This window comes from Podarcis bocagei (genome assembly GCF_964188305.1).
Source record: "Podarcis bocagei genome assembly, chromosome: 1".
In the NCBI taxonomy this organism is placed as follows: Eukaryota; Metazoa; Chordata; class Lepidosauria; order Squamata; family Lacertidae; genus Podarcis; species Podarcis bocagei.
The window spans coordinates 78413236-78429448 of NC_138125.1; the positions used below are offsets into that span (position 1 = coordinate 78413236).

At 42.1% G+C, this 16213-nt stretch overlaps 1 protein-coding gene across 1 annotated transcript; it reads right to left on the minus strand.

Moving 5' to 3' along the window:
* Positions 1-177: 177 nt before the first annotated feature.
* On the minus strand, positions 178-14134 carry LOC308591892 (mucin-2-like). The gene is made up of 10 exons (XM_081202994.1): positions 13853-14134; positions 11309-11380; positions 9200-9461; positions 8575-8689; positions 6939-7029; positions 4980-5089; positions 4339-4552; positions 2788-2913; positions 2418-2535; positions 178-618 (listed from the first exon to the last, which is right to left on the minus strand). Exons 1-10 carry the CDS (start codon positions 13923-13925, stop codon positions 393-395), a joined length of 1407 nt encoding a protein of 468 aa, XP_081059120.1. The 5' UTR covers positions 13926-14134; the 3' UTR covers positions 178-392.
* Between the last annotated feature and the right edge of the window lie 2079 nt (positions 14135-16213).

Genomic DNA, 16213 nt, shown 5'->3' on the forward strand with positions numbered 1-16213 from the left:
TATAGATATTGAATGTGTTGGGCTTCTTAAGAATATGTAAGCAAACTTTCCTAGTTGTCTCATGGGCCTTTTATTTGAATGTGTAGCATCTCCCTGAGCAACTTTATTTCAGTTTCATTGTCGTATCATATGTAATTCTCCTGAAATGAGATTCTGCCCCCCACTTTATTAATTTTCCCCAAAGGTGTCTCTTCTGCGTCTGTGTCTTCTACACATCTAAAAAAAATTGCTGCTTTATGGAAAATAATGGTGTGATAATGTAGAAGCAATAAGGAAGTGAGAGGGATTTAAAACTTGTAAAGGAAAACTGAATAAGTTGTGTGCCATGATATCCAAAGCAAGGGATTTACTACTGGAACAATTACACTGGTTTTATAATCCCAGAAAGAGGATTAGTGTGTGTTTGTGTGCCTGTATAGCACTGTGGTAATGGGGACATTTTTGCTAATTATAGTGACAGTATATCTTAAGTGACTTGCCTTTGAGAGAACATAAACGCAATCTCCATGGACATTATAACGTTTTTTATCAAAAGTGGAGATGTGTGATCCACCTTCTACTGAGCAAATGCCAGGACATGGGAGTTCTGTGCAGTTCCATTGGCCCCCAATACAGGAACTTGAAGTAAAGGAAGAAAGAGAAGAAACATACATTTTAAGGAAAGATATTGCACTGACATTAGCTTATATTATTTTCCATTGTTAGTTCCATTCTTTGAAATGTATGTGGAAACATTTGTAAAGTGTAGAAACCAGCACAGCTTTGTGTTTAAAGAGTCAACATGTGGGAGCTTAAAAGCTATGGGTGGGACTCATCTAATGCGGACTCATCTAATGCAGAGGAAGCTCCACACACGGACTGCTTGTCCAATAGGACTTTCCTTCCTCTCCTCCTGCCATGCCCCCTGGTGCCCTCTGAACTTGTTTGGGGGGGGGGTCATGAGAACCCCTGAAACAGCATGCGGGGGAAGTAGGGAAAGGACCAAAATGCTTGCCCTGATGGAATGATTGCCTTTCTCAAACTTGAGTCCCCAGATGTTGGACCACAACTCCCATCACCTCTGGTCCTAGTAGCTAGGAATGATGGGAGTTGTAGTCCACCAAAGGTGCCTTAGCGCAATGGTGAATTCTTCCCTATGAAGAGCTCCACAGCTCAGTGGGAAGCACAAACTTTACATGCAAAAGGTTTCAGATTCAGTTCCTGGAATTTCTAGTAAAAAGGGTGATGTAGCATGCAATGGGAAAGATCCCTGCCTGCCAGTCAGTCAGAGTAGATAACAATAGTCAAGATGAACAAATAGTGTAATCTGGCAGAAGGCAGTTTCCTAGGATCCTATTGTTACTGCAGAATTTTAGCTTAATGATGTGAAAAGTCACTACTAAACCATCTCAGTGGTAATCCTGACCCATTGAGTTGTACAAAAGACTGGCTTCATTTGGTCATGCCCAAATAGCAGCTCGGTATGTAGCAGAATGGGATGTGGGTGGTGCTGTGGTGTAAACCACTGAGCCTTTTGCTTGCCGATTGAAAGGTTGGCGGTTCGACTCCCCATGACAGGGTGAGCTCCTGATGCCCAGTCCCTTCTCCTGCCAACCTAGCAGTTCAAAAGCACGTCAAAGTGCAAGTAGATAAATAGGTACTGCTCTGGCGGGAAGGTAAACGGCGTTTCCGTGCACTGCTCTGATTTCACCAGAAGTGGCTTAGTCATGCTGGCCATATGACCCAGAAAAACTGTCTGTGGACAAACGTCGGCTCCCTCGGCCAGTAAAGCGAGATGAGCACCATAACCCCAGAGTCGTTCACAACTGGACTTAACTGTCACGGGTCCTTTACCTTTTTATGTAGCAGAATGGCTAGCAGAGGCCTAATGAGCAGGGCTAATGTGACATGCATGGAAACATAAGCTGGAGTGTGGCCACTAGGCCAGGGGTTGGCAAGGTTTACCGGCCATGGGCCGGAAATTGCATCTGCGCATGTCCGCAGTGCTGGAAATCGTTTCTGCGCATGCCCAGATGCCAGAAATCGTGCCTGCACAGAAGCGTTTTTTGGCGCCTGGACATGCGCAGACACGATTTCCGGTATCCTCACGTCCACAGATGCGATTTCCGGCGCCGCTCAGTGAGTCCCCATGCCACGCTGTGCTGGTTTAGTGCAGCGGGCGAAGGTCTCGCTAAGCGGGTGGGGCGGCTCAGGGGCCTGTAGAATGGTCTTTGTGGGCCACACGTTGCCGACCCCTGCACTAGGCAGAAGCCAATGTAAGGAATCTATCACAAATACTATTGAACTTTCATTGGGAATCATGTTCAGAAATAACTCATTCAAATACTTAGGCAGAGCTTTTAAAATGTTGAAATCATGGATCAAGCCTAGATTCCTACACAAAGTACTTGTTCATCATATTAAAGGTTGTCAGTTACCAAGAACGGCAGTTGTCTGAATAAGTTGTCCCTGGAGCATAGGATTTTCCATTGTAAACACAGGAACACTGCTCGTGGGGGATGCAGCCAGCATTGTCAATGTCATCATATACAGTTCCTAAAGGAAGAAATAACTTAAACATTATAATGGTTAAAAGATGTTAAATGATAGTTGGTTACATGCACAGCTTCCCTGACACAAATTATAATTGTACAATCTCTTTTCCTAAAAACAACATGCCTTTTTTGTGGATTTCCTTGCTTGCACCTTGAATACCATGAGGCGAGTGCCCCATTAAGATCCGTGGCACTTACTACTGAGCAAGTGTGTAAAGGGCTACAACAGTTGGATACAAAGGTGGAAGCTTACCTGGTGGACAGAAGCAACCATCCACACAGTGGTCCTCACACAGCTGAGATCTTTCAGAGTTGGAGCAAGTGTCTGTACATGGTGATTCACATTCTTGATACTGCATGTTGGAAGAGCATTCCATTGCTGAAAAGAAGGATATTAATTATAACTCAGTTACCCTTTGATACACGCAGCACACTCAGCTAATAAACAATTCCTTATAGTGATTCTGCCTTGAACAGAGACCTGCCTTCTGTGTGTTGCATTTAATGCTTTTCTGCTGCAACTCCAAATGGCACCTGCTTTCTTTTGTAGCCACATACCACAACTGATGAATGCTTTGACTGGGGTCTATTATAATTCCTATGATTTTTTTCATTATGCTAGAGCAGTGGTGGAGAACCACCAGCCCACATGACTTCTGAATCTGGCCAGCTCCCCTGTGCCTGGTTTCATATGGTCTTAGGTGTGGGAAGCTTCAAGCTGTGGCTTGAATCTGACGCTTTTTGAATTTGGTGCCCTTTTCTGCTGCCCTGCAAGGTGACTGAAAAAAGTATCAAATGCAAAAGGTGCCAGAAGGAAGAATCAGAAGTAGACTTAAGAGTGTGGTCCTGATTCTTTAATTGAAGCCATTCTGCACTTTTGGAATTCAGGCCACAGCTGGAAATTCAGGCCCCATCGACCTGTCCAAGTGGCCCTCTCAGAGGGTTAGCCACTGTTGGATCTGACCCTCCAGCCAAAATGGAGTGGCCCTGCACATCATGTGACCAACCAGGCATGTTTTGCGGCTTGCCATTTGTTCAGTGGTATATGTGCCTCCACTTTTTTTGTGTGCCCTGGTGGCCTAGATGGTATTTACCATTTGGTTAATAGACATTAGTTACATTTTATTAATATCTCCTTCTGAACAAACCTGCCTGATGGACTTTTTCTCCTTTCATAGTTTATTACTCAAGTGGTAAGACTGTGGGGAAAAGGTCCTCTCAAAAGCAGGAGCAATATAAGCTGGGGCATCTCTGATGACTTCATTCCTCTATGCGCTGCAGATCATACCTCCCAGACTCGCCATTGCCCAAAACAGCAGAGTTGATGAGCAGATGAACATCTAAACTTCTAAATTAGTTGCATTTATCATTTGATTGCTGAAAACACAGTGTTCTGACACATTCAAATAACTCCTAGCTGTCACCATGTCCTCTAGATTGCTTCTTTTCCAGTTTATCTCAGCTATGTATCACCTGCAAGTTAGAGGTATCTCTCTATCTCCCACCACTTATGCAAGTCATTCATAAGCAGGACAAACTCAATATAGGGATCTATGAAACACTTCAGCTTCTTACAGCCTGGTGCTCATCCACTAGTCAGGTGCTCATCCCGAGACCTGCAGGTATAGGGCAGTATACAAATTCAATTAATTAATTAATACCTTTAAAAGCATGCAACTTTGTGTGTACTCTACTTTTGGTTGTACCTTCTAATTTCCAGTTCACCAGAGTAATTGCTGAATATCATGTCAAGCTGTATCAAATGTCCAGCTGAAATAATTGACTAGCTGTGATTTACACTTACGGCACAGCTCTGGGCTTCTCCAGTTCTGAGGTTCCCCACCAGCATGAGCACACTGCCGGGAATATTCAGCAAAAGTGTCGCAGAGACAGGAGGTGATATCTTCTTGTTTACAGAGGCACAGGTCTTGTACACAAGACTCAATGTAGTCATTAACTCCCACTACAGCATTGCATTGAAAGAATGAAGAGCCAGTCAGTACACGCTGGCAAAGCTCCTAGATGGAAAAGCAAAAGCAAAAAGTTTTTATCAAGAAGGACTGTTTTTAATGGTGATTAACTGATCCTAGATCAGGGATGAGGAATCTGTGGCCTTCCGGATGTCGTCAGGCTCCAGCTCTCAATGTTTCTCATCAGTGGCCATTCCGGTTGGAGAGTCCAGCTACATGTGAAGAATGACAAGTTTACCCATTCCTGTCTTAGATGACAATGACATATTTAGTACACAGGGCACTTTGTAAAGTGCCATAATTACAAGGAAAAGAAATCAGGTTCTTGCAACAAGGAACTTATAATGTTAATTTCAGGAGCTGAGGAAACAACAATATATTTTCTCTGCCATTACAATTCTTCCTTAAGATTTAAGCATCCTTTTGGAAATAAAACAAATGTAAAGTGTAAGAATAAGCAAAAAAAAAATCTTACAATTTCATCAGTGCAGTTGCTCAGAGAGACCGGCGTAGGATCCTCACATTCTTCTGTCGGCCCATTCATTTTCTGCATATTCCCAAACTGCAAAGTAGTTATTTCGGCCCCTGTAATGAAAAACAGCAACCCATGACTTCAAAAAGATTCATATGAGAAAGTATCTTGCATAGAGGTTCTTGTTCCAGTTTGACAAATGTGATGCTGAGAGGGATAGCCACATGGTTCTTTCCCCTACTCTTAGTAAAGCACTATAGCACAATGGGATGTGCAGTAAATACCCTGTGGAAAACCAGTTGCTTCCCCCCGCTGGGACAACCCTTCAGAGCACCAGCTGGGAGAACTGTACAAATCACATGGCTCTCTGTCAGCCAATGGGACAGAAAAGGGCCAGCATGGGCTGAAGCACACACCTGTCTCAATGGGGAAAGAGCTATTGACTGTATGGGAACAGCACATGATTCTGAACCCTAGTTGCATGGAAGTCGCTTCTCCATGGGCATGATCAAGGCAATGTTTAAACAACCAACTATGTGAGTGAGGGTCCCAGCTTCAGATTTGCTACCCTTCCAGGAGGACTGTCAATTCCACAGAAATGCCATGTGTGGGTCAGTCCTCCAAACCCCAATGGCTGTTTACTGAGGCCGTTTGGGAGAAAAGCAGCTCCCCTGTAGCAACAGTAACTTTCAAAGGGCCTTTTGACTATGTGCAAGCTCCAGTACGCCTTCTCAACTGACGTAAAAACACCATTGGCCAACATTCCCCCTAACAGCAATCTCAGTAGGTAAGTATGATTGCAGCAAAAACAAGCCGAGGAGAAACAAGAGTACTCATTTTTCAGAAGTTAAAGCAGCAATGCTGAACAATCTATCAAAACAAGCGAACTATCTACAGTGGTGCCCCGCAAGACGAAATTAATTCGTTCCGCAATTTTTGTCATCTAGCGAATTTTTCGTCTTGCGAAGCACGAAATCCCATAGGAATGCATTGAAAATCAATTAATGCGTTCCTATGGTCAAAAAAAGTCGAAACAAAGCCAAATTTGGTACAACAACAGTTTATTAACTGCTCTTTAAAGTCACACATACTGTAAAGAGCAGTTCAAAAATTGAAGGGTAAATAAATTAACTTTATAAACAAAACATGTCTTTGTTTTTAGACAAAGGAAACAAAGCCGCGAGACGTTTTCGTCTTGTGAAGCAAGCCCATAGGGAAATTTCGTCTTGCGAGGCAAATCGAAAACCGAAAAACCTTTCGTCTAGCGAGTTTTTTGTCTTGCGAGGCATTCGTCTTGCGAGGTACCACTGTACACCCCACTCAACAAATTATCACAGACAGAAAAACCAAGCAACTGTTCCGCTCAACAACAAAATGTCATCATGTTTTTTTAATTAAAAGGATAAAACATCGGGAAGAGCAAAGGGTCTTATGCACCGCAGCTTGTGTCTGAGGGCACTATGGTGGCCTTGGTTTAGAACCTCAGAAATAGAAATGTTTTTCCAATCACTAATTCATTTACTTAATGCTATCAATATCATCCATATGCTGAAAATCTATTTTGATGAGCATGAAAAGTGAAATTCACCTAATATCTAAATATTCAATGTGTGTTGTTGATTTTAAAAGTGAAGAATGACAGATATCAGACAAATCCACCAGGTTTTTATCCTCGGGGCTTTTTCTTATGATGGGTGCTCACTAGAACAGACTACTGGCACCTCATTCCCCCTCCCCCTGCCAATGACAGCCATTTTGTGCTGTCATTTTTATCAATATGTATATGAATACCAGCATGTCTTTCCTCCCCGCCCCCCAAAGCACTGCTTATACCACTTAAAATGTTTTGAAATGGATGAAAAGCCAAACCTCTGAAGAGATTGTAGTTCCACAGCACTCAATGAATCATGACATATAAATAGTTGATACCCAATTTCAATAAGCAGTGTTTTTGATACTTACCGTTTGAAAAGAACTCATTGTATTGTGGAATGCCATTAAAATCCCCACAAAGTCCACAGGTCTGATTTGCATATTTTTTATCAAGTTCCAGCTGAAATTATATAGGAGAAAGTTGATGAAAGTTAATATTACTCTCCATGATATAGATTGAAAATTCAAGACAGCAGCTGCACTGGAGACACCAAGATAACTTCCATCAATGTTGCAATTCAAATTTAGTGAATAGAAAATTGGGGTATCATTTTTGAGTCTCAGCCAGTCTGTGCTATTCATAACAACCTAGTTTTCATTGTAATATTTACAGTGTATATATAAAAGCAGCTGACTCTTCTCCACTTATGCTTTCTGTTCTTTGAATGGGATTCCCTGCTCTGCAATCTATAGATAAGGTTAGGGCCTATAAAAGAGAAATTTTACTAGAAAATGAAAAATTGAAGCAACAGGTGGCACCTCCTGCAAAAATGTGAATATGCTAAATGTGTAATCCAAACGTGTTTTCATCTCTTTGAAAATAGAGATAAAATGTCAAGTGGAAACATATCTTGGTTGATTTCTGCAGTTAGATACTGACTGCAAATAAGATTTGTAAGGGAAGTAAGTAAGTAAGGGGATGCGGGTGGCACTGTGGTCTAAACCTCTGAGCCTAGGGCTTGCTGATCGGAAGGTTAGTGGTTCGAATCCCCATGATGGGGTGAGCTCCCATTGTTCGGTCCCAGCTCCTGCAACCTAGCAGTTCGAAAGCACATCAAAGTGCAAGCAGATAAATAGGTATCGCTCCAGCGGGAAGGTAAATGGCGTTTCCGTGCGCTGCTCTGGTTTCACCAGAAGCGGCTTAGTCATGCTGGCCACATGACCCAGAAAAACTGCCTGTGGACAAACGTCGGGTCTCTCAGCCAGTAAAGGAAGATGAGTGCCGCAACCCCAGAGTCATTCGCGACTGGACTTAACTGTCAGGGGTCCTTTACCTTTTACTAAGAGCTTATTATGAACAGAACAGGATATTAGGTATGTATGTGTGTAAGAGAGGGTGGGGAGGCAGGCAGGCAGGCTGAATACCCCAAAGAGCTTGTGCATATCAAAGCCCAATCTGTACTTAGAAGCAATTATTTGGGTGGTTTCTTTTCACCAGTTACTGAAAATCTGTGATGTTAACTTGCATGAGTCGACATAAGAGCATATTGCAAAGACCCTATACAACAAACTGCCTTGTGGTATCATGATTTTATCTGTAATGTTGTTCAGGTGACATCATACATACAAAAAGTAAACTCAGCTGCTGGGTTATGATGATTATGATGAAGCCAGAACAAGGCTAGTGGAAAATACGAGGGAGGTATCAGCATGCTTCATGGGAAATCCAAGTCTTGCAGAAGTAGAAAAATATTACGGGGGACCTAAAGGGGTGATCCCTGCCCCCAAACAACCCTGTGAAGACTGAGCATGCTCAGTGGTGACAGAATTTTAGTTTCTGGTGCGGGTGGGGAAATAGAAAAGCAGCAGGAAGGGAGAGTGGAATTGGGTATTGCGAAGGAAGGCATGGCTGGCTGGCAGGCTGGGATACTGAACAGGAACATTCTACACTGCCACATTCTGCTGGGGTCACACTTGTCAATTCTCTATATTATGTAGCACTTACCATTAGACTGTCCTTTTCATTCCACAGTAAGGTTAGGCCCAGCTTGACAATCACTCTCACATAGATGGTAAATTTCTCAATAACGAATCCTGATCCAGTGTAAGGCAGCTGAACCCTGATGAGAAAGCATCAGAGATACTGGATATGTAATTCAAAGCAAAGTGACATGTGGCTTTTTTTGAGGGTGTATAACTGCCAAATTGCCATCATGAGTGATTGAACTATCCCGTTACAGAACTTACTGCAGAATTACTCATGCCCACCCAAGACAAATTAGAAGGGCATGTGGCTATGGTGACCACAGCAGCAAAGCCTACTGGAGGCCACAAGCAGCCTCCTCTGTGGTTGGGAATTTTGGGCTTTCAATAGCCTTTAATGGCTTCATTAATGTATTTCTCAGTGTGCTTCAGCATGGGGATTTCTGGGCGTTGGACCACAGATTGATACTGAACATGGTAGTCACTGCACACCACTGGCTGGACACTGACACCCAGATTAGAAGTGGCTACCATGGACCTTTCATGGTTATTGGTTCTTAGATCATGGTAGGACTGAACTCTATCTGCCTATTAAGGAATCTATTTGAGGAAGTAGGTCTGCTCAGGACACAAGTCTGTGTTATTACCTTTCACCATTCACCACAATGGCATCTTTTTGCATTTCAAAATCCGTCCCATCCAACCGCATGGTGACAGAACTGATAGTGGGAATGTCTTTCACCATTGTGCGCCTGATCTGGATGTTGAAGTCCTCATAGGCAGCATTGCAATGGGAGGCAAATACATAGTTGCAGGTCCCAGGGAAATAATAGATGTCCCCATCAAACGTCTTGTAGTGGAATTGGCCCCACGTGCTGCAGACTTGCCCATTATGAGCTGAGTTGAAGGCTGCAAATTCACAAAAGGTTGTAAAGGTATACTGCACACTTTTTGCTGACAACATCTTCATTTCTTCATTTTCTATGCCAGCTTACATAGTGACATTACTAGCTTATCGCCCATTACAAACAGGCTTTTGTTCCTTGCCTGCATTTGCCCTGGGTAGACACTGTTACTTCTTTTGCCACTTTATGTGCTCAGCTCAGAAGTAAGTTGATGCTGATGCCAGCTTTCCCTTAGGCTGAAGTGGAGAAGCTGTGGCCCTCCAGATGTTGTTGGACTCAAACTCTCATCACTCCTAGCCTGCACATCCAGTGGTCGGAGATGATGGGACTTGGGAGTTCAGCAACATGTGGTGCGTCACAGGTTCCCCAACCAGGCTGAGTAGGGGATCAGAGGAAGACACATAATCCTTCAAGTTATTCTGTTGTTCAACATAAACTAGAGTTATGGCAGGATTTATTACTAAAGTGCAACAGAGCATGCTCAACAGAAGCAGGAAAAGCCCTGTGCCCTTTTGTTACCCACAACTGGAATCAGATTTCACTGCAGGATATACACTGAGTACAAAATAAGTTTAAATTAGAGAACAGAAGATCAAACACTGTGCAATACATTATTTAGCACTCAAAGGGAACTAAAACCTGTGAAGGGGAAAAGGGATTTTACTGTGTAAAATCTACAAAGGTGTAAAAGATCTCCAGAGCTGGGAAGAAAATAAGTGTATACTCAACCTCTCTCTATATAGTCATTGCCTTGACCTTTCATAACTAGCACAAAGACTGTCACCTTCATCCCCTGACACCCCCTGCCAAAACCTGGGCAGGAATTTTGTAATCTCATTACAATGAGAAATAAGTAAGTGCTTACAACGTGACAGCATAGAAGGAAAGTAAATAGTTTAGATTTCAGTTATCTCTTTGCTCTAGATGGAAATCCTTCAAAGGTCACAAGGAAGTGTGAGGCATATCCCTTTATTTCTACCTTTCTTTAGGGGTGAGCAAATATCTGCAGATATATACTAGATCTGGAAATAATAGACCTACTTAAAAAAATATATATTAACCATTCTGTACAAATTAATGAGAAAATAAATTACATGCACTTTCTTTACTTCTGAGGTGGCCAAGGAGTGTTTGGGAACATCCTTTCATTCTTCCTATCATCTCTATGGTGGTCTGCATTCTGCAGCCTCCCTAGGTGCCTGCACTTGCACAAAGTGGAACATCCTTGGCTGGGCTTTATTTAAGGTTATTTACAGTGCAGTCCTATACAGATAGAAGTAAGTCCCATTGAGTTCTACAGTCCCTGCTCCCCAGTACATGAGTAAAGAACTGCAGCGTCCATGTGTTATATGTCCACCAGCTTAACTTGCTTTAATAACCTCTCTGCTTCTTTCTCTTTGTTTAGTACTTTGATAAGATAGATAAAAATAAAGATAAAACTAAACAAAATGAGCAAGTAATAAAGCCAAGATAAAAGCAACAAGAAGAGTAAAAATAGCACTGCAACAAGTAAAACAGCGCAGATAAAATCTGAAATTTAAAAGCAGCAGCAAACGCCCTCGCCTCCTGCAATATGCCACAATAAAATACCTGAGTAAATAAAACCATTTTTACTTGGCACCAAAAACCCATAAGAGGGGTGCCAGGAGTACAGTCCCAGGGAGGGCCCTGCATAGAAAGAGAATGCATTGCTTTTTTTTCAAATTTGCCAAGATGTTTGTTCTGTTACTTACCTGTTGAATCATCTACCCATCTATTCATCTGTTTCTTGACCTTATCCATTTTGCCTTTCTTATGAGTATATCTGATAGATACAAGGAAATAACTGAGACAGTTTATGGGTAGACTTACATGTTATAACTGGTGTTGTTGTCAATGGTGGGATGATGGTAACCTTTCCCGATTCACCTTCTGCACTAGAAGCTACAAACAAAGGGAACAGAAAAACCATAATTTGTATGTATGTTCATTTGTGTGCATTCTTTAAACAGTTAAAGCCATAATCTCAGCTTTCAGGGCCTGGTAAATGCTATGATTGTGCTTTTGCACCAGTGTGCAGAAAGCCCATGGTGGAAGATAGCAATCCAAAAGTTGGCAATTGAAAAGCAGTGTGTGAAACTCTTATAAGAGCACATTCACCACGAAGTGTAGAATATGCATGACTGAGATTGGTGGATACTCTAACTATACCAGCTGCTGACAGTGGTTCTCAATTTCAGTGAAATTATAAATATGTATTTTCCTTTAAGTTTGTATATCAAACTAACAGATATCGTGAATGGGCACAATCCAGCCAAAGTTAATCAATCTTTCAAATCTTTATCATCCAAAATATTGATGGGCTCTGACACATCTTGGCTCTGGAGGATGTTACTGCAACAGGTATTATTAGATACATTGCCATCCACTGCTCTAAAACTTCCAAGAGTCCAGGAGAGGACACAATTAATGGTTTGGGTTTGGCCAATGAGGAATGGCTGATCTGGCCGATTGCTGTTGCTGGGCCTGCCTTCAGTGTCTTCAGATGGAAGGTTTGGGGCACAATCTAATCAAAGATAGTTTGCTATACATCTCACAGATATCTGTGGGGGTTTAATTGATGGTATAAAATTAGACAAACATAGATAAAAACCCAAAGAAAGAGTCCCTCATTGAAGGTAAATGGAAAATTGTACTGTGATAAGAGGCTTTGGCTATAATAAAAAGGAGTGAACCTGGCACAAGACCTCTAAATACCCAGCACTCAAGTCCTATTGATAGCAAGCGCTATTGATTTTAATGGAATCTGCTTCCAAAATAATGCTCTTGGATCATGATTATGATGATGGTAGTGATGATGATCTAAAATGTTAATCCCTGCCTAGAAATCTCACACCTGCCCTGAAAAAGCCTTACCCCTCATTTATGTCAGCTGGGTTGGTTGAGATTCAACACCATTTGTCATTTCTTCTTTGTTTCTATTTCACATTTTCCAGTGCTGAACTTTGGCACTGAATACAGGTTTCGGCTTAAATCCTAGTAAGGAACTGTACCAATCAACCGCATCCCAGGATGCAATTCACATGGTATCAGTAATGCTTCCTGATTCAAATGAGACTCTAGTACCCTTTAACAATCAATGAGACCGATAACATTTGGTACTATTTGGACCTGACATCTTTCCGCAGGGCCTGCAAGACAGAGTTGTTCCACCAGGCCTTTGGTCAGGGTGCAGCCTGACTCCCTCCTCTGGCAACCTGCACAGAATTTTGCTTAACGGTTGCCATCAATTTGATTTTAATTAATTTTTATAATGAAATGTTTTTAGAATGTTGGATTATTTGATTGTTTGATTATTTGATTGTTCTTAGCCGCCCTGAGCCCGGCTTCGGCTGGGGAGGGCGGGATATAAATAAATTTCATTATTATTATTATTATTATTATTATTATTATTATTATTATTACTACTACTACTACTACTAAGCAAGAGTTTTAATTCTTCTCCCCGGCTGCCCTGTATAGAGGGAATTTTTGTTCCTTTTCTGTCCTGCCTCTTAGCCAATGTAGTTCAGGAAACAGAATGAGGGACCTGATTAAAAGATAAGCTCAGGCCTGAAGACTTGTGGGTCTTCAGTAAGCAACTCCCAGACTTGTTTGCAAATTAGGGATCACCTCAGTGCTTTTTTTCTGGGGTGGTAACATTTGGATTTTGCATTTGGGAGCTACTTCATTGAAAAATAACACATACACACACTAGAATTTACACATCAGATACATTCATATGAACAAGGCTATGGAGGGATAATGCAAAGTGATGCCCCCCCCCCCTTGTCTATCTTCTTTGGAGTTTAGCTGCTGTACATACTTCCGTATTTACTAGAGTCTAATGCACCATCGAATCTAATGCAAATTCAATTTTCAGAACCTTGAAACCCAAAAAAGTATTTGCTGTCGAATGTAAATGTGCCATCAAATCTAATGCACAACCTTCATTTTCACAACATAATTTGGCCCAAAAAGGTGAGCAATAGATTCAAGTGAATACAGTAATATGCAACTTTAAAATGTTAGTATGTTAGTATTCTGACAGACTTCTAACCAGGAAACATGCATTTCATACTTTATAACTTTTCAAGGAGAGGCCGAAATCGTACTTTTCTATTTGATCCCCATTCAATCCACATTAAGATGTCACTAAATGTTTTCGCTTCAGGAAGTACAATATTAAAATACCCCAGTTTATTCGGAATTGTTAAACATTTAACTGAAACAGTATTAAAAGGGTGAAAAACTCTTTGAAATTCAAACATTTGCATGACTCACAAAATAGAATGAGGTATAATTTGAGTGAATTGAGATATTCAATTACATTGGCACTTTTTTCTTGTAAAAGAAGCAAAGGAAATGAGTTTTTACCTTTCTGTTGGATGCTGCAGATCATGAATGCTAGGGCCCATAATGGCACCCTCATCCCTCTACCAAACCCCATACTGGATGGAGTTCGGTGTTAAGGTACTCAGCCCGCTTCTGGCCAGAAGGACTAGTTCACTTGCACTCTCAGAGGCTTATATAGCAGGAGGTTCTGTCTATTTTCCCAGCTTGTTTGACATGGTCTAACAAGGTGGGGCTGTGAGGATCTTAGCAGATACAGGGGTAAATAGAGGATGCGCTTTCAGTTCCTTGATGACTGGCTGAGCATGTTTGCCTTTTGGGAGGTATATTTTTTTTTGTCAAGGTTCCATCTAATAAAGGAAATTAGAAATGAATAGCAAAAAGGTAATATTTCTTCCCCAGCAAATGCCATTGAAGATCCTGGAAAAAAAATCAAGGAGCTTTTGAGTCAATCTGTGGTTTTCTGAGTGACAGGCAGGTCACTGTTTAATATTCTGGTTACTGTGTTAAGTGATGCCCATCTAGTGTGGCAAACGCCTCTTTTCCTTGTTAGTGCTGAGAAGGAGTGAAAGCTTTTTGAGGTATGAAAAACTATGATAATTTGAGACCTTCTATTCTGAACATTCTGAAGGACAGATCATGAAGCTGAGGCTCCAGTACTTGGGCCACCTCATGAGAAGAGAAGACTCCCTGGAAAAGACCTATGGTTCTGTTCTGGGCCTGGTGTTGTTCAATATCCTTGCAAATGACTTGGATGAAGGAACTGAGGTAGCTAATACCTCAAGACATAGAATCAGGATTCAATATGATCTTAACAGATTGGAGAACTGGAGCAAAACTAACAAAATGTAGGGACAAATGGAAGGTTCTGCACTTAGGCAGGAATAACCAGATGCACAAATATAGGATTGGTGACGCCCAACTTGGCAATAATACATGTGAAAAGGATGGTCTTAGTATAGAATCATAGAATCATAGAATCATAGAGTTGGAAGAGACCACAAGGGCCATCGAGTCCAACCCCCTGCCAAGCAGGAAACACCGTCAGAGCACTCCTGACATATGGTTGTCAAGCCTCTGCTTAAAGACCTCCAAAGTAGGAGACTCCACCACACTCCTTGGCAGCAAATTCCACTGTCGAACAGCTCTTACTGTCAGGAAGTTCTTCCTAATGTTTAGGTGGAATCTTCTTTCTTGTAGTTTGGATCCATTGCTCCGTGTCCGCTTCTCTGGAGCAGCAGAAAACAACCTTTCTCCCTCCTCTATGTGACATCCTTTTATATATTTGAACATGGCTATCATATCACCCCTTAACCTCCTCTTCTCCAGGCTAAACATGCCCAGCTCCCTTAGCCGTTCCTCATAAGGCATCGTTTCCAGGCCTTTGACCATTTTGGTTGCCCTCCTCTGGACATGTTCCAGTTTGTCAGTGTCCTTCTTGAATTGTGGTGCCCAGAACTGGACACAGTACTCCAGGTGTGGTCTGACCAGAGCAGAATACAGTGGCACTATTACTTCCCTTAGACCATAAGCGTAGCATGAGTCAGCAGTGCAATGCAGCAGCAAAAAAGTTGATGCTATTTTATGCTGCATCAACAAAGGTATAGTGTCCAGATCAAGGAAAATAATAGTACTGCTCTATTCTTCCTTAGTCAGACCCCACCTGCAGTCCTGTGGCCAGTTCTGGGCACCACAGTTTAAGAAGGATACTGACAAGCTGGAACGTGTGCAGAGGAGAATGACCAAGATCAGTGCAGTGTGGCCATTGTGGCTGCAGCATTGAATTGGCTCTGTCATTGTGCATGCTCCCCATGTCTCACCCATCCTCTTCTTCAAAAAAAATGGTGTCAGGAAATCAGGTGTGTGATACTGTGCTGCCTGTGCTCCCTGCCAATCACTCCTGACACCTCCCAATGTATTATTCTGTGATGCCACCGATGCAAGTAGAACGGGATAGCTTACAATCCATACCCTACGAGGATGGCTTGATCATTTTTCAGTGTCAATGTTTTTCTGTTTGATGATGTGAAGTAGGAGAATGTTCCTGAGAATGTCTGATCAAGGCACAGTTAAATAGTCATTGCCTAATGTTGTTTTCTGACTGGAGGTAAGCAAAGTTTCCTACAAGTAGACCTTTCAGAAGCAGGACTTGTTTGCTGCACTAAAATGGAGAAGGGTCACAGTTTGGTTATAGAGCCCACGTTTTGCATGCAGAAGGTCCCAAGTTCATCCCTGGCATCTCCAGTTGGGGGAGGGGGACAGAATCCTGGCTGAAACTCTGGATGACAGCTGCCAATCACTGTAGACAATATTGAGCTAGAATAGGCCAGTGGTCTAAGGCAGCTTCCTATGTCCTGCAATGTATGCTGTATTGTTTTTAACACT